Source organism: Trachypithecus francoisi, unplaced genomic scaffold, assembly GCF_009764315.1.
Source record: "Trachypithecus francoisi isolate TF-2019V2 unplaced genomic scaffold, Tfra_2.0 Lachesis_group5, whole genome shotgun sequence".
In the NCBI taxonomy this organism is placed as follows: domain Eukaryota; kingdom Metazoa; phylum Chordata; class Mammalia; order Primates; family Cercopithecidae; genus Trachypithecus; species Trachypithecus francoisi.
In genome coordinates, this window is record NW_022681470.1 from 3,290,138 (window position 1) to 3,315,553 (window position 25,416).

At 46.5% G+C, this 25,416-nt stretch overlaps 1 protein-coding gene across 1 annotated transcript in view; it reads right to left on the minus strand.

The window, feature by feature from the left end:
• KIF26B (kinesin family member 26B) overlaps positions 1–24,906 on the minus strand; it is a 552,553-nt gene extending 527,647 nt beyond the window's left edge. The window contains exons 1-2 of the mRNA XM_033196023.1: positions 24,400–24,906; positions 23,203–23,604 (exon numbers count right to left, since the gene is read on the minus strand). Of these exons, the coding sequence (XP_033051914.1) occupies positions 23,203–23,604; positions 24,400–24,462 (465 nt within the window). The 5' untranslated portion in view covers positions 24,463–24,906. The remainder of the gene's footprint in view (positions 1–23,202; positions 23,605–24,399) is intronic.
• Between the last annotated feature and the right edge of the window lie 510 nt (positions 24,907–25,416).

Here is a 25,416-nt window from a genome sequence, read left to right on the forward strand (position 1 = left end):
CGCGTGCCTCAGCCTCCCCAAGAGCTGGGATTACAGGCGTGAGCCTCTGCGCCTGGCCTCCTTTGTTGTTGAATCCATAGTGTTTAACACAGAGAAAGTGGCACATATTGGGAGCTTAATAAATGTGTGATAAATGAATACGTGAATGAATGACTTAATGAGGTCACTTGGATCTTTCTCTTTAAAGCATTCTCTGGAGAATTTCAAACCCTATTTTATTTAAAAATACCTTAGAGTGGGGAGGGGGAAATGGGAGCCAAGAGAACTAATTGTTGCTTTCTCAAAGATGGGGCAGTCTTTTTAAATATCGTTTTGCCTATTTACAAGTTTTCATTAAATATCTCTAATGCTTAGAATATCTGTCAAATATGAACATTTGTATACAGCTTAAAGTACAAATGTCAGTAATTATTTTAAAAAAAAAAAGAAAACATGGTTAAGAATTATTCCAAATAAATGCTTTCATAAGAATTATTTACCCAGAGGCAAGTTCCACATCAGGAGCCTGAGGAGTAAGGGACAGAGCCCCCATTTGCTCAGATGGTTGTAGAGCTGGCCCCACATGCTCTCCACTCAGAAACTGCATGTGGCAGCCCACATCACAGGCGGTACCGCCAGCCCTTATCCTCAAAACCCAAGGCGACACCAGGCTTGACACGGGCAGTCTTACTCAGGTGATCTATTGGTAGAAACTACTAGAAAAGGAACAAGAAAGGGGGAGGAAATCAGGGTAAAGAGGTTAAACAGCACAAAAGTGATTATTAAACACTTTAATAACAAAAGTTATTGCTTAATGCATTTGGAGTTTTAGTTTGAGATGATGGAAATGGATGGATGGTGGCGATGGCTGTGCAATGATATGAGGTATTTAAAGCCACTGAGCCATACGCTTAAAAAGGAATAACATGGGAAATTTTATGCTATATATATTTTACTACAATTAAAAAGGAAAAAAACCTTAGAATAAAGACTACCAAGAGACTGATGACTGAACAGACAGCCCAAGACTTGGATCACTGAAAGGACTAAGAAAAAAGCATTTGAAAAAAATGCAAAGCCCAAAAGATACCACTCCTTTCATTTTAAAATACAGCCCTAAACCCACGATGACAGCTCCGAAGTCAAACTGGGTTATATGGTTGTGCTTGAAAGCTCTGAACTCCTAGCACAGCACAAACACATAGTAGGCTATCTATTTTCTGAACGTGACTAGCATCACTTGAATAAGTGGCTCAAAGCGTAGGAATTATCCTGATGAACAGGTCTTTTGGCTGTAACAAAGCAGTGATAGTGAGATGTGACCTCTGTGATTTGATACGCTCCTAAGGGACAAAATATCTCTGCCCCAAAACATCACAATCTAGCTGCCCAAGATAGCTCTGCCCGCCTGCACAACCTGGCCTCATTCTCAATCTTCAGATCTTTCCTAGGTGGAGGCTAACCCCGGTCTAAATCCACACCAGATCTTCATGTAACCTTTTTACCTTCTCTCTTAACAAAAAACCGTAATCCCCGCTGTCCAAGTCTTTCATTTTCTCTGCTAAAAACATAGGACCTGAAGCCATTAAACTTGTGATAGGAAAAACCAGGGTTCCAGAGGTTCAGGAGAGCATTTTTCTCCCAGTCTCATTTGAAGGGTCATTTTGCTAATCAGAAACAGGCCTAAACTGCCATCACCATTATCCATCACCAGAAGGCCAGGGGAAAATACACACACACACACACACACACACACACACACACACACCCCTAAGGACAAGTAAATTCAAAACCAAAAGGCAATGAATCCTATCCCTTCATTTCATATACAGTGAGGTAAATAACGGTGCTATAGCAACTTCATTGGCAGAGACCCAGGATGCCAGGAAGTCACCTCTCCTGCCCTTTGCTTCACTGGCTTTCTCGGCCGGGCCATTCCTCAGTGTGAGCCGTGTGCACTGTCACCGTACATGCCCCCAACACAGTCCAGGTTCTTCCGAAGTTTGACACCCCAAAGCCATTCCCACAAAAATATCTCTAAACAGGGTTTCCTCTTTAAAATAAAATACAGAATAATAAAAAAGAAAAATAGGGTTTCTTGGCAACACTCTTTTAAGAGCTAGTGTTACCCTAGGGGGAAGTAGGAATCAATAAAGGCAGGGTTGTCTTTTTTTTTTTTTTTAAAGGGGCGGGGGCGTGGGGGGAGGAAAATGGGCCAGGTGCAGTCACTCATACCTATAGTCCCAGCGCTTTGAGAGGCTGAGGCAGGAGGCTTGAGGCCAGGCATTTGAGGCCAGCCTGGGCAACACAGCAAGACCCCCATCTTTACAAGCAATTTAAAAAATAGCTAGGCATGATGGCACACACCGGTAGTCCCAGCTACTCAGGAGGCTGAGGCAAGCAGATCGCTTGAGCCAGGGAGTTTGAGGCTGCAGTGAGCTAGGATTGTGCTGCTGCACTCCCACCCAGGTGACAGAACAAAACCCTCTCTCTAGAAATTACTGAATTAATTAAAAATAAAGGGAATGGCCATACCCCTGTGTGTCTTTGCTTAAAGACTGTATGGCAAATAGCTGGCCAAGGCTACCAGAGAGCTCTCTGTAAACTACCAATTCACAAAAGTACCAGAGGCTGTTCAATGCTTCATCCTAGGTTATATTCAAAAGTAAACATGACCTTTAAAAGACACAGGAAGACTCATCTGAAAGTCAGAGGCCCCATCACCTGCTAGCCCATCCTGTGAGCCATATTCTTTCCACTACAGATGAAGGCATGGTTAATAGGTATTGGCCAGGTGACCCCCTGGTGTCCCGGAAGCCTTTAGACTGGGTATGAAAGCACTGAAGTAGGTTCCCTGCCTAGCTGGCATCTTGTGGGGAGTGGCTCACATGGGGCATTTTATGTAACACTCATCAGGGCCTTTGGCAGCTTTCATCCCTCCAACTCCAGGCTTGCCAGCAAGTATGCACCTCCAGGAGCATCTGGGATGCAGAAAAAGAAGGAAATAAATCCCATGATAGACCAGGGGGAAGGATGCTTCCTGAACTCTGGTCTCCTTCCATGACATATGGCATTCTACTTACTAGTAAGTTCCAGCATGACCTTCATAGATCTGACATTACTTTTCCCTAAACAAATACGTTTTGAAGGTCAGGCGCGGTGGCTCACGCCTGTAATCCCAGCACTTTGGGAGGCCGAGGCGGGCAGATCACCTGAGGTCAGAGGTTCAAGACCAGCCTGACCAACATGGAGAAGCCCCCTCTCTACTAAAAATACAAAATTAGCTGAGTGTCGTGGCGTATGCATGTAATCCCAGCTACTCGGGAGGCTGAGGCAGGAGAATCACTTCAACCCAGCAGGCAGAGGTTGCGGTGAGCCAAGATCGTGCCCCAGCCTGGGCAACAAGAGTGAGATTCTGTCTAAAAAAACAAAAAAAAATTTATATACATATATGTAAAATATATATATAATATATATTATATATATGTGTGTGTGTTTTGAAAAGAAAATGCCAGTGTCTCACAGGGAATAAACATTGAGGCAAAATTTCTGAGAATATAATTTCTCCACCCTTCAATAAAGCCCATGACTCTTTTAACTACACAGGAAGAGAAAACAATTAGAAATGGAACAAATGAAAGAGGCTTTTGAGTAAATATGATTACAATAAAAGAGATCATGTGACTTGAATTATGGTCTCTTCACTATTTTTAATCATGGATGGACTTAGTGACTTTCCACACTTTGCCACAAAACTGCATCTTCTAATTTTTTATACTTGCTTTTAAAAAAAATCTTGCATTGACAGAATCTCAAAGGATCTCAACCAACAGAAATGTGCCCTCAGCTGGCATTTGTAGGGCTAGTAGCCACCTAAAACCTCAAAATAAACAGGCAACCATGCCTATTTACTTTCCCTCTTCCCAGTTTCCTGTTCTGATTCTGTGTTCTCGTCTCCACCTCACCTGAATAATCCATCATAATCACGTTCACTGCACATAGTAATGCACTTTACAAAAGCATCTCTAGAAATTGAAGCTCCATTCTTAGATTTTCCCAGAGTTACTTCTAGCTGCTATCTAGTGTGTATGTCACCCTATCCTCCTTCCTTTCTGTACTGAAATGCACTAGAGTCTGGAGGCAGATTGGCTCGGGGTAGTAATGGAATATGTAGCCTTTCACCTCCGGGTCACTATGCTGAACCTGGGCCACATCAGCAGCATCTGAAAGCAGTTACTGTACCATCTAATGGCCTTGCTTGAGACAAAAGCCACTGTTCTAGCTTTTCACCCTGGTGGGAAGTCTCAGCCGGGAGAGACAGCAAGGAATGAGCAATGGGCCCCCAGGAGAAACTCCTAGTTAGCCACAGTCCATGAGAATGGTTTGAAGGAGTCCTTTGCAAGAGAAGCTTGGAGGCTTCATAATCTGATGACTGTGGTACTTCATCTGTGACCAGGGACCATGGTATACATTATGATAATTCCCATTCCTTAACCCAGGAAGCATGAGACACCCACAAAAAGGTAGAGAAATTTCAATAAACCCTGAAATCCCACAAGCTCCAAAGGGCCCTTCTCCAGAAAAGCCCGAGGAGGAGTAAAGCCAAAGAATTGGCAGGAGACGTCAGCTCTGTCCTAAGTTCACTGGTGACACTGATCAAGGGTCCAGAGCCTAGAACAGTGCCTGGCACAGAGCTGGTACTGTAAAAATAGTTGCTGAGGGGCCGGGCATGGTGGCGCATGCCTGCAGTCCCAGCTACCTGGGAGGCTGAGGTGGGAGGATCCTTTGAGCCCAGGAGTTTGAGGCTACAGTGAGCTATGATTGTGACACTGTACTCCAGCCTGGATGACAAAACAAGGTTCTGTCCCAATAAGTACATACATACATACACAGTTGCTGAATAGGAGTAAAAAAAGAGTTTCTTGGCCTGTCCTTCTCTTTTTTTTTCTTATATGACTGTTAGAGATGTCCTTCTCTTTTGTCTATTAAATGAATTTAAGAGAGACCACACCACATCTGGCCATGATACTCCTTAAAAGGGTGTTAAGAGAAAGATGGGAAAATAGTGGCAATGGCCCAGTACAGTGTGACCTGAAGAAAGCAGCTGTATAACTATAAGGTGGTATTAACTTAGCAGATCTTTAAAAGGGTCCATTTGGTCTAATTCCAAAAGAGTCATACACATAAAATGTGTGGGCAAATTTGGAAAAGTTATGCTGCCATTGAGCATATTGCTGTCAAGCACCCAAGAGCTAATAAATCATTTTTTTGGAGTTTACTGCAAAATGTGCGATGTAATTATAGTAATGTATCAGTAACTATTATGCAGGGAACCATTTAATGTGCTGCTCTCACAAAGATTGATTTGCCAGCTTAATGTGTTTACTTAGTGATGATGACTGCCCATGTAAAACTTTTCTAACGACCACAGGCACAAATCAAAGAGCCATCTTGCACTGAGTCCCGCAGAACACAGCTGCGTGGGTCTGGCCCATGTCACACATCATACTGCGGCAAATGCAGAGGGAGGAGCTAAGGGGCTCTTGGCTGCCAAGGCCAGTCCTATTCTCAGAAGGTCCATGGAAGTAAGAGAAAGGAGAGAAAAGGGTGGGGTGGGGGGGACTCCTGCATCCCTCTACAGCCCATCACCTGGCCCCACTTCTCAATAGCATCCCCTTTCCCTCCAAGGGACTGCAGTGAGCCTCACAGGGAGGCAGGGCAGCAGGGGAGCAGGAAGGGCTGTGCAGTGAGTGCAGGGACCACAGCCTCCCCAGCCCGTGTCTCCAGGCATCTAACCTCACTGAGCTTCTTTACCCGTAAAGCGGCCTATCTCATAGGGTAGATCAAATGGGATACTGCTCAGAACGTGCTTGGAAGTCTCTGGTGGCCGGATCCGTAAGTATTACCATGATCACCCTCACGAGCCACCACTGGGCGACCAGTCCACTTCTGTCAAACTGTATTTGACAGAAGTGACACAGGATGTCACTTCTGTCAAATACAGTTTTGTGACACAACTCATACCACTTTCTGTGCGTGTGTGCTCAGCAAAACAATATAACATTTACCTCTCGTCATAATTTTTCAGTGTGTAGCCCACTGACATTATGTACGTTCCCACCATTGTGCAACCACCAACACCTCCCATATCCAGAATTCTTTCCATCTTCTCCATTCTTAACCACCATCCTACTTTCTGTCTCTATGAATCTGACTACACTAAGCATCTCATATAAGCAGAATCATATAATATTTGTCTTTATGACTGGCTTATTTCCCTTAGCATAATGTCCTCAAGGTTCATCCAGGTCATAGCCTATGTATGAATCTCCTTTTTTAGGGCTGAATAATATTCCATTGCATGGATATACCACATTTTGCTTAGTCATTCATGTGTCAACAGACACAGGGAGCTTCTACCTTTTGGCTATTGTAAATAAGGCTGCTATGAACATGGCTATTGTACTGCTGTACTGATGTATTACACGGTATCATCATTTGTTAAAACTGATGTATAAATCTTACATTGTCATTTCATATCTTGTGAAATTGATGTGGTGGGCCACCCTCTGCTTTTTTGTTTTTGTTTTTTGAGATAGAGTCTTACTCTGTCACCCAGGCTGGAGCGCAGTGGCACGATATCAGCTCCCTGCAACCTCCACCTCCTGGGTTCAAGCAATTCTCCTGCCTCAGCCTCCCAAGTAGCTGGAATTACAGGCACATACAACCATGGCTGGCTAATTTTTGTATTTCTAGTAGAGACGGGGTTTCACCATGTTGGCCAGGCTAGTCTTGAACTCCTGACCTCAGGTGATCTGCCCACCTCGGCCTCCTAAAGTGCTGGGGTTACAGGTGTGAGCCACCACACCTAGCTGGGCCACCCGCTTTGGACACCTTCTGTTTGTCAATGCTGCATTTCTTCAGGTTCCTGCAGACCCTCAAGGCTATTTCTGATCTCTAGCTATGAGATTCCTCACCTTCCTCAGTCTTCTCTCACCACCTCCTCTCCATCGTCACCCCTTCTAGGAAGCCACCCCTTCTCAGTCCCTCCCAGCCATGACACTTCTTGAGGTGGGGCCTGTAAGAAAAGAAAGCCCAGAGCCTTGCTGGCTGCTCCCCATGTGTTGTAACTCTGCACTTACCACATGGCTTCTGTGCCCACTCCACCCACCAGACTAGGAGGGACTTGAGGGCAAGGGCTGTGCCTTAGTCATCGTTACATCCCCACCACCAAGTCTAGCCACACGTATGTACGGTGAAGGCCAAAGAAATGCTAGACAGGTAGCTGAGTGGATAAACAAAGAGATGGATGGATAACGAGGAAATGAAAAATGAATGAACTGACTGTGAATGAGATGGAATGAACCCTGGAGTCAGGAGGTCGCTGTCTAAAAGTGTAAGCTTTACTTTTCCCTTCTGGCAATTTGGGATGGGAGCTTGGATACTGATATGTAACGAGTGACTACCATGCAGCAGACAAAACATGCCTATGAAGCAGTTATGATGATTAACACCATCGTGCAAGCGAGGAAACCAACACGGAAAGTGGGTAAGGCCTTCTCTAGGTTCCCAGAGCTGGTATGTGGCAGAGCAAAAGATGCAAACCTTGATGGGATGGCCAGGCCCCAAGAACCATGCTCTTCATCAGGGAACTGTAATACAACGCTGGACACCCTGTAGGTTCCTTCTATGCCATCGTTTTATGATTCTAAAATGCTAATAATTTAAAAGAATACCCTGAAGTTCCCAGGAGAAAAGGCGATGTATACAATGTTAAAAATTAATGGCCTTCATTTCAGTTGACATAGGATGGTGATTTTTATCCCATGTAAGAATTTTTTTTATTTATTTTTTTATTTTTTGAGATAAGAGTCTCACTCTGGGCCGGGCGCGGTGGCTCAAGCCTGTAATCCCAGCACTTTGGGAGGCCGAGACGGGCGGATCACGAGGTCAGGAGATCGAGACCATCCTGGCTAACACGGTGAAACCCCGTCTCTACTAAAAAAAAAAAATACAAAAAACTAGCTGGGCGACGTGGCGGGCGCCTGTAGTCCCAGCTGCTTGGGAGGCTGAGGCAGGAGAATGGCGTAAACCCAGGAGGCGGAGCTTGCAGTGAGCTGAGACCCGGCCACTGCACTCCAGCCTGGGCGGCAGAGCGAGACTCCGTCTCAAAAAAAAAAAAAAAAAAAAAAAAAAGAGTCTCACTCTGTCGCCTAGGCTGGAGTGCAGTGGCGTGATCTCGGCTCACTGCAACCTCCGCCTCCTGGGTTCAAGCAATTCTCCTGCCACAGCCTCCTGAGTAGCTGGGATTACAGGTGTGTGCCACCACACCCAGCTAATTTTTTTTGTATTTTCAGTAGAGACAGGTTTTCACCATGTTGGCCAGGCTGGTCTTGAACTCCTGACCTTGTGATCTGCCCACCTCGGCCTCCCAAAGTGCTGGATTACAGATGTGAGCCACCGCACCGGCCCCATGTAAGAATTATTAAAGAGGGTGTGGCAGGTCTGTGATTCTACTAAAAAGATACCAAAAGGTGCTCTTAAATAATATGATGGACTCTATTTTATTTCTCTTCAGGAGAACCAGCATGACCCTATCAATGTCTGTGGAAAAACCATCCTGCCTCCTTGTCACTTTCCCCACAAGACCAAAACCAGCTCACTGCATTCCTCCTCTCTCTTCAAACTCTAAGGTAGTCCAAAGCCTTTCAAGGGAGATTTCTTTATTATTCCCACACCCACCTCCATCAGGATGTGATCACGTGTTGCCATCTCACCAAATAATGGAGACAGTGCAGAATCAATTACCAGATAAAGGGAAATATTAAACCAAACATGAACACTGTCTGAGGGGCCAGTGTCTGGACAAGTGACCTCACGTTTGCTGCAACATACTGAACACTTACGTTCCCCCCAAAATCATGTTAAAACCTAAGCCCCAAAGTGATGGTAGTAGGAGGTTGGCCTTTGGGAGCGAACCGGGTCATGAGGGCGGAGCTCTCATAATTGGGATTCCTGCCCTTACAAAAGAGACCCTGGAGAGCTAGCCAGTCCCTTCCACTACGTGAGGACACCGCAAGAAAGTGCCATCTATGAATCAAAAAGCAGACCTCACAAGACACTCAATCTGATGGGGCCTTGATCTCAGAATTCCCAGCCTCCAGAACTGTGAGAGATCAATGTCTCTGTTGTTTATAAGCCACCCAGTTCATGGTATTTTGTTAGAGCAGCATGAATTGGCTAAGACACTTGCCCTCTATGTTTGGTTCTGGTAAGTTTCCTCCCTGGAACACCTGGAACCAATTGTAAGCATCCAGAAGGGGAGAAGTGGATATGAGGGCATGAGACTTAGCCAAAACAAGGACATATCAACTAACAAGAAATGCAAGGACCCTCAACCAGCTGACCCATAAATGCCTAGACTAAGCTCCACCGAGGTGAACGCGCTGCTCTTACTCTTTGCTCCCTGTGAATTTCACTCTTTGCTGGAATACAGGAGGCCATGTCAGTGGGATGACATCATGCCTCTTCCAGGGCTCACCCAGGCATCACCTTCCATCTCGCCATTTGTCACCACCATCCTCTATCATCCTCTTACTTCACACCAGTGACATTTTGGTTATGCAGCAGGGGACAGGTGATTTTTTTTTTTCAAAAGGCCAGAAATCTACTCGGTGCACAGGCACCGAACAAAAAACAAAGTGAACAAGAGAGGACATTAACCACACTCATGGAGCGCAGCGTCAAGGAGATCCACATGGTCAAGACAGCAGCATAAATAAATCCTCTTAAATCTCTGATGGAGATTCAGAAGCCAGAGGTTTTCTGGGTGACCCTGGGCACGTCTCCTAAACCTCTTCATCATTTTGTTATCTCCTTCCTGACCACTATAAAGGGGCATTATGGAGGACCCCTCATAATTATGTGCCCTCTATAAAAAAGGTAAATTAGCGGAAACCACCACCACAAAAAGCCTATAGCCGGGCAACTTCCTTTCCCCAAGCAGACGCCTCACACAGGAAGCAGAGTGCCTAGTTGGGCATATTAAAACAATGCCTTTGTATCACATTTACCACCCCGGCTGCAAAAAATGCTTGTAAAGCCATCACGGGAGGACTAGTAGCTGCCAACCGCTTCCTTTGCTCTCAGCCTGCCGAGACAGTCAGCTATCCTTCTCTGCTGAATGCTCTTTTAATTGCACAGCCCGTTTTATTAGCTGCCTTGACCTCCAATAAAAGCTTCGGCCTAACAATGTCTGAAACCTGGAGCAGGATGTCTACTGCGTTACCACCTTACGTGCCGCCTTCAGGGCCTCCACAAAGTGCTTGTACGTGCACACACACACACACGCACACACACAACATGGCCCATTAGAAAGTCTTGAGTGCATGGACAAACTTATGGGCAAAGAACAAGAAGAGAAATAAAGGATAGAATGTCTGAGGACACAGGCAGGCTTGTATGGAGGTTTTTGCTGTGAGTTGGATGTGTCTGGCTACAGAATGCTCCATTCACACCCTGGTAAGATACGTGCAGAGAGGTCAGTGGAAGGACGAGGGAGGGGCACCAACTGGTATTCCTATGGCTCCTGCTTCTCTGTGCCTGTTCTCAACTCTGCTCCAAAGCCATCATGCGTTCTGGGCTAAACAAAATGAAGTTCTGGTTTCAATAGCTGTATTCCCTGAATTGTGTTTAGACTCAAACACAAAGTATTAGATTTGAAATAAGCGTCAGGGAAACATTCCCCAGGAAGTAGATATTTTAAAGAGGCAACCCTGGCGAAGTGATGAAAGAGAAAAATAAAATCGATGATAACTGCATGGGCCTCGTTGTCTCAGTGGGCAGCTACCTGCTCCATCCTTTCCCAGACCACAGCATTAAACACTACAGGGCATTAAACCCACATCAGGGGCATGTGATATGTAAATACTGGCCTAACCAATATGGCTCTGTCTAGGCATTTGAAAGAGCAGAAAAAAAAGAGAAATCAAAGGGAGCAAAAAGATTTTGGAAAAAAATCAGATGAAGAATGAATACAATGTTTAGAGTTCTGGTGTTCCTATGTTGCTACTCAGGAAAAACTCTTCATATATTATTTCTAAATCCTAATCAATATGGCAGAACTTTTAATGTAAAACTAACTACAAGACATCCTTATTTCTAAGGCAATACTTTTCTTCAAATATTCCTTGCTAAATTGCTCTTCTAGAATCAATTGTCCTTTCGTTTGTCTAAGTTTATCTCTGCTTACAAACACAGAAGACAGTAAAACAAATAGCTTTATTAAGAAACAGGAAGAATCCTGTCAGTCAGTTTATGATCCGAATTCCAAAAGCAGATGCATCAGCAACCACAGCGCTACTGGTCCCTCCGCTTGCCTTCCGGTCCCTCCGCTTGCCTTCCGGTCCCTCCGCTTGCCTTCCGGTCCCTCCGCTTGGCTGGACAAACAAGGAGGTCACTGTGGCTGACTGCAGATGGGCTGGCCCACAAATATGGCGGCCCACAAATATGGCAGCCCACGGCACAGCTTCAGCCAGAAACCCATCTTAGATTTTGCCAAGCACATCCCTGTGGAATCTGGGTTCACGGAGTGGACTCCCAAAGCCTTAGGTCTTCTCTTCAGCTTCACAGAGACTCACAGGCTTGGGAGAAGCTTAGAGCCCACCGACTACCATGCTCTTAGATTACAAAAGAAAAATCAAGCACAGGCCAGCTAGGTGACTCTCCCAAGATGCTTGTTAGTGCTGGAAGCAGGACTGCACCTCTGTCCCCAGATCCAAGGACAGTTCTTTTTGACCTAAGTATCTGGGACTGTAGACAACCTCAGATGCTTATACCACCCATTTCTTTGTTTTCTCGCCCTCTCTCTCATCCATCCTCCTATTCCTCCCCTCTTATTCCTCTCCTTTCTATCCTCCTCCCATCTATCCCTCGGCCCCCATCACCACACTGCCTGTCCTGGTAAAGGACACCTGATGCTCTAATTCCCAGCCATGGTACCATGGGGAAGACACTCTGCCACCTGCTCAGGACTGAGACTTCCCGCTGTGCAAAGTTACACAACTGAACTGGGCAGGTGATTATTTTTTTTAAACGATGGTGGCTGCTTCTGGTTGTTTGCCTGAATTCAGTTGTTTATTTTCTGTACAACCATTTGGTTAGATAGCTCGACAGCTTTTGGTGCTGGTTGTTATTGCTGGCTTCTAATCAGTTCATAGGTGAGTCTCCCGTTGTTGTGTGAAGCCACCAGTTAGGTGGAGGAAGGGCTGGGAAGTAATGTTTATAACCCCAAGGAAAGCAACCACTCTAAATAGGATGATAGCGTTTCATGGGGAAGTGTAGCTGCTCTTCACTGCCAACTCAAAGATGAAATGACACTGCAGAAAAACCTCAATTTCTATCGGTTCCTAGGTTAGCTCAGAAAAAAAAATCCTGATTTAGCAATTACAGATCTCAGACATCACTTAGATAAGGACGTATCAAAATAAAAGTTTCTATTTGTCACCCCTTTGATAGAAAGGTGGATTTTATTATTTGCAGCTCATGCTTTCAAGCAAAAAAAATTTATATAAAAAGAAAGTTTACATGTAAGAACAATCAAAGATTTTAAAACCATGCTGTGTGGAGAGCTAAAATTTGTTCCAATAACTTTTCGTGGTTGGCAACAGTATTGAACTTAAGCTCCAATAAGTAGAAAAGGAAAATAAAAATAGTCCCTCAGCTGTAACCTGGTCTATAACACTTAAGATATATTTATAGTTCTGCATATTAAAAAAAGAAAAACTTACTCTACCCTCAGAGCCTTCTGCTTTGCTAACCTCTATAGCAACGTTCAGAATAGCTCGTTTTTTTGTATTATTGCTCACAGGATCCCTCTCCCCCACAGTCAACTCCAGCCCCGAGAGCTGATGTATGTGCAAGAAATTCTGCTTGGTGGGGGAGGGTGACTTCTGTATTTCCAGACTTCCCATGGGGTCTGGTTGGAATGGATGTGATAGGATCAGCGAAGTACAACTGCAAAGAAAACCGTCTGAGAAAGATAAAGCTGGATTGGAAGGCAGATAAGCCCAAATTCCTAGTGCGGCTAGGATCTGCACATCGCATGCGCAGTCACTGGAGGAAATCTGCTCTCCCTCATTCCCCGGAGCCAAAATGCCAAATGCCACATCTGCAAGGCTCCCTGGAGGGGCTACGAGAGGGGCCGGGCTTAAAGAAGGGATTTCCATCTGTGACAGAAAAAAGTCTCAATCCATATTCATGGCACCTCAATCTAAAGGAGTCGCTGTTTACATCAACTGAGCTCCCTTAAACTTTCTGCGGCGACAACTCTACGAATGAATAAATAAGTATGAGATGCTTTATCCACTTGGAGGTGAAGAAACAAAGACGCACTGAACGCTCTCATTTTCTCTGACTGCTGTTTCTCCATTTTGGTGTCAGATGGAAGGAAGGGAGGAAAAAAGGAAGGAAAGAGGGAAGGAAGGAGGACCAACTTCCTGTGGAAAGTCATTGGAATAATAACAGAAAGCGATAGCTGAATATCATCTCACAATTTCACCTAATCTTCACGATCCTCCTGGTGGGGCTCTGTCATGACCCCCCTGTAGAGATGAGAATAACCAGGTTTGGAAAGACCAAGCCTTGCCCAAGGTCACACTCTAAGTGACGGAGCCTGGTTTTTATGAAAGTCTGTTGATTCCAGTCCTTCATTTTAAGATAGTAAGAGCCTCAAGAAGTGGATCTCTTGTAACTCAGTGTCCTCAGCAACTCAAATGCTGCCTGAGATGTCCTCACCTCTCAATCTACTCCTGGACACAGTGCCATTGGCTTTCTCCAGGGCACCAGAAATTCTTCCAACAAAGACATCCAATGACCTCCTCCTTGCCAGTTCAAAGAAAACCTCAGTCCTTACTTCCTTGACCTCTCCAGGGCATCAGACCTTTTGTCACCCCTATTCCCTGAAGCTCACTCCTTCCTCAGTTCCCATGACACTGCCTTCTCCTGGGTTTTCTTCCCTCTTTTCCACTCTAGAGTGCCAACAGGAGCCCACTGGACCATTCCACCTCATGTTCTAGAGACCCCAACCAAGTTAACATTCACAGCCATCCTCCAACACTGGACTCAAAATAACAAAACCCCTTCTCTGCTTGTATTCTTCATCTCCATAATTGGCAGCACCACCCACACACTTTCCCTGGCCAGAAACCTGGGAGAATGCATCATCTTCTCTCCCTCTGCCCCATATCTCAGCAGCTGCCCATGGCGGGTTTTCCACATATGATATGGGTCAGGCCCGAGCTGCCTCTCCCTTCCCTCTGTACTGCCCTAGTTCAGTCTATGTCATTCTTCACTCAAGTCACTGCAAGGGGCCTCCCAACTGGTCTGGTCTCGGTGACACCACTCTTCCAACCCATCTTCTTGCTCATTCTCACAGCAATCTTTTTTTTTTTTTTTTTTTAGACGGAGTCTTGCACTGTTACCCACACTGGAGTGCAGTGGCATGATCTTGGCTCACTACAACCTCCACCTCCCGGGTTCAAGCGATTCTCCTGCCTCAGCCCCCTGAGTAGCTGGGATTACAGGTGTGGGCCACCATGCCCGGCTAATTTTTGTATTTTTAGTAGAGACGGGGTTTCACCATGTCGGCCAGGCTGGTCTCGAACTCCTGACCTCAGGTGATCCACCCGTCTTGGTCTCCCAAAGTTCTGGGATTAGAGGCAGGAGCCACCGTGCCTGGCCAGCCATCTTTTTTAAATACATATCTGATCATTTCACTCCCTTCATGAGTGCCCTCCAATGGTTGCCTGCGTCCACAGCATAAAGTCCAGCCTATAGCCTGCAAGGCCTTTCATCCTCCACCTGCCTCCTTTCCATCCTGTCACGCACTCATGCACACACTGTGTATGATGACAATGTGCGACTTCAGTTCCCTGTATGTACGGGGCACGCATCACCCCTTCGTGGCCTATGCCTGCTGTTTCCTGTGGCTGGAACACTTATGCTCTGCCACATTCCTTGCCTGTCTCTGACACTAGACTGTGAGTTGCTCCAGGGCAGGAATTTTAGTATTTTTCCTATTTGGATTATAACATATAGTGCTAGAGCTGGCACATAAACAGGAATCAAAAATGTTCATTGGCATATGAATATCAAAGCAAAAGCAATAAATGAAATATTAGCAAATTGGATCCAGAAGCATATTTTTAAAAATGCACTGTGGCCAAGTGGGGTTTATTACGGGAATATAAAGATGGTTCACTAATAGAAAATCAATAATAGTCATTCACAATATTAACAAATCTAAGGGAAAAAATTACATGGTTTTGTCTCTAAATACTGAAAAGACATTTGGCAAAATATAATACCCATTCCTGATAAAACACTAAAGTAGGAATTGATGGATATTTCCTTAACTTTAAAAAATATAGACAGATCTCAGTCCAAAAGGCAACATCTTAATAGAAAAAAAATATACACATGCCCACTATATCACTATCATGTAACATTGTATCAGGAGTATTAGCCAATGTAACAAAAAAGAGAAAACAATTAGAGGCATAAAAATAGCAAAGGAAGAGAGTAATGATATCTGTATTTGAAGAAGACAAAATTTTTTGAAAATCCAAGAGTACCAATTTTTAAAAAATAAATGAATACAGTAGAATTTAATAAGGCAATGGGATATAAAACATATAGATCAATATCCTTCACATATATAATTATCAGTTAAAAGAGATAATGGAAGTGAAGACTCCATTTACAATAGCAACAAAAGCTATAATACCTAAGAAAAAGTTTAACAAGAAATGTACCAAGGCTATATGAAGAAACTCTTAAAAATTACTAAAAGTAGACTTGTTCAAATGAAAAGGTATTCCATGTTCTTAGGAAAGTTTCCACAGCATAAAGATGCCAACTCTTCCCCAGGTTAATGTATACATTCAAAACGGTCCTAACCAAAAAAAAAAAAAAAAAAAATTGGAGTTAGGCAAGGAAACTCCTAGAAAAGAAAGGCACTGTTTGAGGGAGGGAGAGCTAGCCCTACCAAACACTAAAACATGCTACAGAGCTTCCATAATTAAAATAGTGTGGGCCCAGCACGGTGGCTCACGTCTGGAATCCCAGCACTTTGGGAGGTCGAGGCAGGCAGATCACTTGAGGTCAGGAGTTCAAGACCATCCTGGACAACATGGTGAAACCCCATTTCTACTAAAAATACAAAAATTAGCTGGGCATGGTGGTCCATGCCTGTATTTCCAGCTACTTGTGAGACTGAGGCAGGAGAATTGCTTGAACCTGGGAGGCAGAGGTTGCAGTGAGCTGAGATTGTGCCACTGTACCCCAGCCTGGACAACAGAATGAGAACATACTAGAAGATCCTGTAATAGGTCCAAATACAACTGTTTGATTTATGACAATGGTGGTATCTTCGATTAATGTGAGAAAGATACTTTTTTTTCACAAGAAAAAGTCCGCAAGTAATATGAATGTTTTAATAAAGTGGGGACAACTGGATAGACATTTAGAGAAAGATGAAATTTGATCTATATCTTTCATTATGCACCAAAATAATCTCTCAATGGATTAGAGATCTAAATATTAAAGGACACTATTTAAATACTAGAAGAAAACATAGGTGAGGTCCTTGAGACCTAGAGGTGGACAAACATCTTTTTTTTTTTTTTTTTTTTTTTGAGACGGAGTCTCGCTCTGTCGCCCAGGCTGGAGTGCAGTGGCCGGATCTCAGCTCACTGCAAGCTCCGCCTCCCGGGTTTGCGCCATTCTCCTGCCTCAGCCTCCCGAGTAGCTGAAACTACAGGCGCCCGCCACCTCGCCCGGCTAGTTTTTTGTATTTTTTAGTAGAGACGGGGTTTCACAGTGTTAGCCAGGATGGTCTCGATCTCCTGACCTTGTGATCCGCCCGTCTCGGCCTCCCAAAGTGCTGGGATGACAGGCTTGAGCCACCGCACCCGGCCCAAACATCTTTTTAACAATAACTCATTTCCAATTTTCTTAGACAGGTTCTGGAGCAGTTCCCAAGGCAATGGTAAGCAAATGATGGATACAAACTGAGTTGATATCTTGAAAAATGTTTCAAAAGTACGTTAGGAAGACAGGTGTATCCCTAATCCTTCTGCATCTACACAAATGTACTTTAAAGTAAGATATTTCTGCCTGTAATCCCAGCACTTTGGGAGGCCAAGGTGGGTGGATCACGAGGTCAAGAGATCGAGATCTCAACCTGGCCAACATGGTGAAACCCCATCTCTACTAAAAATACAAAAATAGCTGGGCATGGTGGCGGGCTCCTGTAGTCCCAGCTACTCGGGAGGCTGAGGCAGGAGAATCACTTGAACTGGGAGGCAGAGGTTGCAGTGAGCCAAAATCACGCCACTGAACTCCAGCCTGGGCAACAGAGCGAGGCTCCGTCTCAAAATAAATAAATAAATAAATAAATAAATAAATATTTCTGATGGGTGCACATAGGTGTAAAAGGGCGATTGGTAGCACAATCTAAACAGTGCTCCTTCACCACAATAACACCACAGACGAGACACAGGAAAGAAAGGATGCTGATGAACAGCTTGTGACTCCAGAGAGTGGTAAAAAGGAAATGTGTCTTGTATTCCTGCAAAATGACCAAGAACCCTCACAGACACCAGCCAATTTGCAATCTTTTTGAGGACAAAACAGAGCAGAGGGGTGGCCGCCCTGCCAATGGGGCGCTGAAATGGCCAGCTGAAGAACTCTTCTTTGCAGGTCAGGACGGAGCCCTCGGGCAGTGTTTTCTGTTTAGGGAGGGATGACAGCAGGGTCTCCACTGAGCGCATGTAAATACAGGAGGTTCCTTTCCCCGCCCCTTGCATTCCAGCCAAGACAATTACTCAACTCGGAACCTGACAGTCTCATGTACTTTCCCCCAACTCCTGGCTCACCCAAAGAAAAATTCCCATCTGTGAGCCCAGGAAAAACAATAACCATCCCGAGCCGGTGCCTCTCACCCAGTCAGTCCTACTCATAGTGACCCTCGACAGCTTTTGGGGGAAAGTGTGATTGGATTTCTCTGTTTCTTGCATATTTTTTCTTCATGCTTCCTTCTGGGATCTTAACCACATCAAGAACCTGGCATTTCACGGTAAAAAAGAAAAAATCACGTTCATCTTCATTTTAATATATGAGATGATGTGTGTGTGTTTCAGTGTAGTTCCTGGTATGTAGGACAACAGTTGTTAGCCATTCATTACATCATCATTATTATTACTAGCATCACTATTGTTGGCCCACGAATGGTACGATCTGTGACATGGTGCCAAATAACGAAAGGCAACTGATGTTGCCTCCATTTTAAATGACTTAATCCTTCCAAATGCTGACAAACTACCAGCCTCAGCCATTTAAAAATCACATTTCTAATGTAGTAATCCTATCTGCAATGGGTGTGGAAGGAATTATTGCAGGCCAGGGATTTTTGCAAAGTGAATTAAGTCACTATAAAAACTGACCATGTTGCTTCACAATTAATAGTCTAGTAGAATGAACTGCCATTATTCCACAGCTTGCTAAGCCTTAAAAAGAGATTACTGCTCACATGTCCCTCCTGGGAATGTTTTTAGAAACTCCCAAAATGTTTCAGAAATTTTCAAATGATAAACGTTGCGGACTTTTTCATGGCTGCTATTATCTATTAACTGCTCCTTTATCCAAAATACTTCTGATATGAGAAAGACTCAAATGAAGCTTTTTGAAAATAGCCACATGTCCTTAAAAGAAAGAGAAGGTTTCAGCTAGAAGTCCCTTATAATTAATAAGTACTTGAAATGCAATGTCTGTTTTATCCTATCTATAAAATGTTTTATGATGGCTTTTGGGGGACATTTTGCATCTAGTTATTTTTTCATACCCATCTTTTGGAGCTGGCAAAATACAGAAATATGTGTGTGGGGATATCTATATCTCCCCAAGTCTAGACTTACTTGGTCTCTGGCTATTTAGAGTCCACGTTTGGCATTTTTAACCCCCTATGACGCATTCCCTCCTTTCATCTCTGTGACTCCTGGCCACCCTTCTCAGTATGTCTGGCTAATCTTCCTGATATTTCTGGGGCATGAGTGGACTCAGAATATCTGACTGAGAAACAATCAGATAAGAACATAGTTCTGCACTTTTTTTTTTTTACATAAAAGATCTTCTTTTATTGATATGGAAATGAACAGATGTCTGATAACCTTTTGCCAATCGGAGCTTTACTGCTTACTCTGGGGAATTTCGTTGGGCTGATGTTTCCTAGGACTTGCCCAGTCCATTCAAAAGTCCTGTCACAGATATCAGAATGATCTAGGCTAGCCCAAAATTGAGCAATTCGTTCCTTGGCCCCTATTTCTGGCTCACTGCCTTGACTGTCTGTAAAACAGGAATGATGCTCTTACCATTGGACATGAAATGGTTTTGTATGTACACACTGGAACACTACAATGGGTAAAAGGGCCGCTCTCACTTGAAATCGCAACACTTTACATGTTCACATTCTTTCATCTGACCACTTCTTCTCACCAGCACCAAAAGAGAAATGATATAAACCCAGTAAGTACTTTTTGTACTGATCAAGGTAATAAAACTCGACCTGAGTGTTTTACAGTCTGCCACCAAGCACAAACATCTACTCACCAGGTAAGTTGCTATAGGAAAGGATGAATACAGAGTATCAACAACAGAGCTATGTGAGCCCACAGCTGTTACTTCCACACGCCAGTCTTGAGATAGCCAACAACAAACAGTTTTATTATTAAATCTGCCTCTATGCTCCATCTCTTTCCAGAAAGCTCAGACTCGATGCATGGAAAACCAAACTAATGATCATCCTTCCCTCTGAGCTCCATCCAATTCCATGTCTCCTCCTATTTCCTACCTCAGCCAACACTATCCCCCACACTGTTACATTCAAATCATGTCATTTTCTACCATGAAGCCCTATCCTCCATTGGAGTGCTCAAAATAGGATGGTTCTTCTCAGGCCACCAGAGCCAGGCACTAGCTCCTGGGACCAACCAGATACCCCGAATGGGCCCTCTACTACTTCACCTCCCCTCCTTAAACTATTCCAAAGACAAAACTGGGGGGATTCGACAGGGCTTGCTACCTACCAACAGGCACAGTGTGAGAACTCATACGGCAGCATGTTTACAAAATATACAGATGAAATTAGAAACTGACAGGGGTAATAACTTACAAGAAAAACCTTAAATTCTGTAAAACACAAATCTAACAGAATCTTAGCTCATTAATAATCATCAACTCTCATACCTTTCTCTAAAGAATGAAACCTTACCTTAGATCATTTTAATGACATTTTAACAGTCTGAATCATTTTTTTCCTGAGCATATTAATAGGAAAGTTGAAAATTAGAGAGGAAAACTAATTTACCCAATGTCACAAAATAAATAAGTGGTGAAGGAAGAACTAAAACCAAATCCATCCTAAAATAGTAAGGTTCCTGGATGTGCTATTCTGCTTTTGACTTTTCAACATCTACCTAGGAGACATTTAATAGCACCTAGTAGAATTTAACACTCTATTTAAGAAAATATTTCCCTAATGAAGATAAGCATCTTAAGCAAATTACAAAGATGATTTTTGTTAATTACCCCTCAAAAACATGTCTTTATCTTCCAGACTCCTACTCTTCGAGCAAACTGAGGGAACTACATGTTGGAGTCACAGTGATGCCTCTTGTTCTAATGAAACTTAACTCCTTCTGTGCCTGAGGGCTACAGTGGTCCACAGTTTGTTCATTAATATTGCACCAGGAAGAACGGTCTTATCCAAGTTATATGGCCTCCATCCATGGTGCAGCAGAGAACACGGCAACTGTTTGGCTATAATGTTGCAAATGCTAAAGGTATAATGGAAATTGTACCTAAATGCAAGGTAGGAATGCTTAAAACACACACACACACACACACAATTATTATTCACAAAGGCTTGAAGAAATTTTGTAGTTAAAATTGAGGCCCCACATCTCATTACTAACAATGAGCTGATGCAAAGCACCCTTCTTCCTGGCTAAGCCCTGTCTATGCCCTTGCACCAAATGTCACGCTTTATGGTGCTGCTTCACATGTAAACCTCAGGCGACTGTGGTACTATGTGACATTCACACATGCACTTAAAGTGACCCCCTGTGACTGCCCCCACATATAAACCTCGGGCGACTGTGGTCCTATGTGACATTCACATATGCACTTAAAGTGACACCCTGTGACTGCCCCCATGACTACCAGGTCTTCTCTAGATGTCCTTGGATCACTCTAAGTCATTGTAGAGCACGGGGGTTCAGCAAATCCAGTGTTTCTTCTGGGGCCATCGCCTCACTCTGACAATACAATCAGTTTACCAACAAGAGTTTTACCTCATCACATACATAAAATTGGCAAATATATTGAGCTGCCTCCCATAACACTGTGAGTGAATGTTCCAGGCTGTTTCTGTAAAAACAAAATCCTAGCTGGTCACAAGACTCCATAAAACATGATGGATGCATACGAGTTTCAACATTTGTTTCTTCAGTAGATTTTCCTTCCCCCTCCTCTTTTTTTAAATGAGAAGAGTGTATTTGGACTTACCTTTGCATATAGGAACACTCAATGCCACAAAAAGCCTATTATAAGAATGGGTCCTCAAGAAAGGTCTAAAATAATTTGGAAGGCTGTAACATATTAGGACTGCCAAATATCAGCTATTAGATCTTTAAGAACCAAGGTTCTTCCATCTTTATCAGATGCTCCCATCCACTTCAACAACCTCACAGCATCCTACATTCCCTCCACCAATGTGAAGACATTGTGAACTGTGCATTTCGTGGTTGATATCTGTCTGTATCCTCCACTAGAATATAAGCTCCACGTGGACAAGGACTGCATGAATGGACCTGGTATTTTCATTGCTGTGCCTAGCAGTGCTCGGATGGGGCAGAAAATCAATGAATACTGATGCACACTTGATCTTAGCCAAAGGCCGAGAAGCGATAATGAATATTGATGAAGGATCACGAGAGCAAATAAATCTGTGAATGAAGAAATGGTGTTAAATCGGAAGGTCTAGCATGCAAGATCGAAATAAGCTTTTTGATTCCCTGAGACTGATCCTCGGGATGTCATGGCAGATGTGTCAAACTACAAAAACAGTGCACTGACAACCATCCACGAGTTCATTGTTCTTGAGCTAAGTTCTGCATTCACAAAACCAATTCTCCTGGTGGTTATTTTCCCCATTTTAAATTTCACAGCGTCTGTGGGCATTTGTTGAATTTAGCCCTTGCCTATGAAAACGTCAACGTCTGCAACAGCAGACGCGGTCATTCCTAAACGCCTACTCGAAATCACAGTATTTCATTTCTGAAGTCATGAAAATAATAAACCAGATATTGACGTTGAACCAACAGTGTCAAAAACCTCTACAGCAATCCACTCTATTTCCTTGATATTGCTCTCTAACCACTGATAAAAACTCTTTGAAGTGGAAGAGTAAATATTATCATTTGATAGTACTTGGACCCAACAGTGCAAATACAATTGCATTGTTACCCTCTGGGGGCTCCGGCCAGTCACACACCGCGGGCAGGGTTGCTATGGAGGAACCAGTGTGCTTGGCGCAGGAGCAGGCCAGGAGGGAGCACTGCTCCGAGGAGCTACCCGCCTCTGGATCTTCCCCAGTCATACACACAGACTGACAAGGGGGAAATGCTGGCTTTCGAGTATGTTTCTGTTTCTGCAATCGCGGAAAGGATGGACCACAAACAGGCAGTGGGAAATGCCAGCTCCAAGCATCAGCTTGCTTTTACACTCCCGCTGACATTTTTGTAAAGGATCACGGGTGGGGGCGGGGAGAAACATCGACAGCGCAGCCTGCAGTCGCCAGGGAGAGCTGGGAGGGGGCGGCAGGAGAGACGACCTGGGGGCCTCCCCCGTGGGCCGTGAGGCCTGTGGCCACGGGCGCCCCTGCGCGCTCGGGACTCGGCCGTCCTGCCCCCGGGCGGCCTGGCTGAGGAAGGTGCATGGGTCGCCCCGCGTGCCAGAGCCCCGTGAGGTGTGGAGCAGCCCCAGCGCCTCCGGGGACCCTCGCGTGGACCCGGGGCGCAAAGTCTCGGCGCACTGGGCAGCTGCTGTGGGTGGCGGCCCGGCCCCGCCCTCCCGGCGCCTCCCCAGCCAGCCCCGCGCGGCGCTCACCTTGCCCGGGAAGGGCCCCGGGAGGAGCAGCTTCAGGGCCTGCCTCTTGAGCTCCACCAGGCGGGCGTTGCAGTTCTCGCACCAGACGCCGCGGTCCGAGCCGGGGGAGGAGCCGCCGCCGCTGCCGGAGCCCGGGGAGCCGGTGCCGAAGCCGGGCGAGCCGCCCAGGGAGCCCGGCGAACTAGTGCCGATGCCGGGGGAGGCGGGTCCCGGGGAGCCGGTGAAGGAGCTCGGGGACGAGGTGCCCGAGCCGGGAGACGGGGTCCCCGAGGAGCCGAGCGCTGAGCCCGCACCCTCAGGAGTGGGCCGGCTCCCGGCGCGCGACTCCTCGTACGCTTTCCGGTACCAGCTTTCCGGGGAGAAGGGCGCTGCGGGCTTGGTGGGCGAGCAGACATCATTCACCTGCGGGGAAGACACGCCGGTAGCAAGGGCCGCAAGGCGGCGGGCTGCACGCCCGGGGGCTGGGTCATACGTGCGCCACCGAGTACCCGCTCGAACCGCCCACGGGAGCTGGTTGGGGACCTCTCCAAGCCCTGCGGCCAAATCGCCCTCCATCTGTCTCGTTAATTGTCCTTAAGTGAGTCCCCACCGCCCGGGTGACCCCTGCGCTGGTCCCGGGTGGCCTCCTCCTGGGGACAGGACGAGGACTCGCTCGGGGCGGTTTCCACGGCTTCTGCAAGCCCGGGTGGGGGGGACCCATAGGTTCAGTGCCCCACGCTTTTGAAGCCGGCACCTATCCCAGCAAGATCCCAGGAACAAAATCCTGGAAGACCCTATGGGGGGGTAGGGGGAGGGCTGGATTTCAGGATTTTTATTCCTACGGGGTCCAACTCTCCGGATACTGCAGGTAAACGAGAGGCTCTCCCGGCTCCAGCTAAACGATCCGAGGTGCGGCCAAGCATTCATGGGAAACCCTCCCCTTCGGCTTCACTCTGCCGAGAAGCGCAGGAATGCCGCAAAAGTTACGAGTGCGGGGAAAGGAAGGAACGCGAGGACTGAAAAAATTCCGAGAGCGAGGCGAGTGTGCGGGCGTCCCCGCGGCAGACCCGCCTCCGCGCACTCACAACCCCGCCAGCCCCGGGGGCGCCTCTGCAGCGGGGGAGAGCTCGGGGCCGGGGCCGCACGATCCCGGGGAAAGGCGGACCCCGCCGAGATGGGTCTGGTAACGCGTCTCCGCGTCGCACCGTCACTACTTACCCCGTATTTCTTGCCCCTGGTGGAGACCGCAAGCCTCTCTTTATTCCCAGCTACCGAATTCATGGTGGCTTTTCCGGAGGAGAGTATCTGCAGGTTCCACCAACGCTACATCAGAAGGTCCCCCGACCCAGAGGCGACCCCGGCTGTGGGGGGCTGGCGCTCAGCCCCCAAGGCAAGGTTTCCCCAGCGGTGGGGCGGGAGGCAACGAAAGCAAATGGACCCACAAGTAACAGCACCAATCTGCAGAAAGGGTTGGGGTCGCGGGTTTATTCTTCTCTTCAAAGCATGCTTTTCCTCATCCCCTTCTGCCTCCTCCAGCCGCACGTTCTCTTGCCACGGTCACAGCCACACAACTGGCATTTTCTCAGGCAAGTCGGTCCGTGCTCCCGCACGAGGGAAGGGAGGCTGGAGTCAGGGCTCGCGGCCGCGGCGGGGAGGTGGGCTGGGCGAGCCGAGCCCCGCCGAGCCGGCTGTGGGAACTTGTCTCCTTCCCCGAGCTTGGTAACTGAGTTCAAAGAAATTCTCCCAAAATATAAAGATCCAGACTCGGGGAGGAGCCTCGGCGTGTCGCCGAGCCAATATCCGCCGGCCGTTTCGCCTGACAGTTGCGCGAGGGCCGGGAGAGGGGCGGCTCCGCGTGGCCCGGGAGCGGTCGGCGGTCAGAGCGCGCGTGTGCGCCCGGGCGCGGCGCGGAGGAGCCTCGGGAACCTGCCGCCCTCGCCGCGCCGGCCGGGATCCATTTTCTGTGGCGGTGCTCGTGCCTGACAGTGCGAGGCCTGGAGCCGGGCCGGGGCGGGGGCGGGGATCGTCGATCTCGCGGCGTGGGGGGAAGTTCCTGGCGCGCCGCCCGGGCCCGGGGCTCTCATGAAACGCCGCTGCGCGAGCCTGGAGCTCAGGGGCCGCGCGAGCGAGCGCGGCTGCACGGAAATGCGGCCCCCCGGCCTCCCCCGCCCCAAGTTCTTCCTCTTCCTGACAAGGCTTGCAGGTCTGTCTTGGAAACGCCGTGCGAAAGGGGTT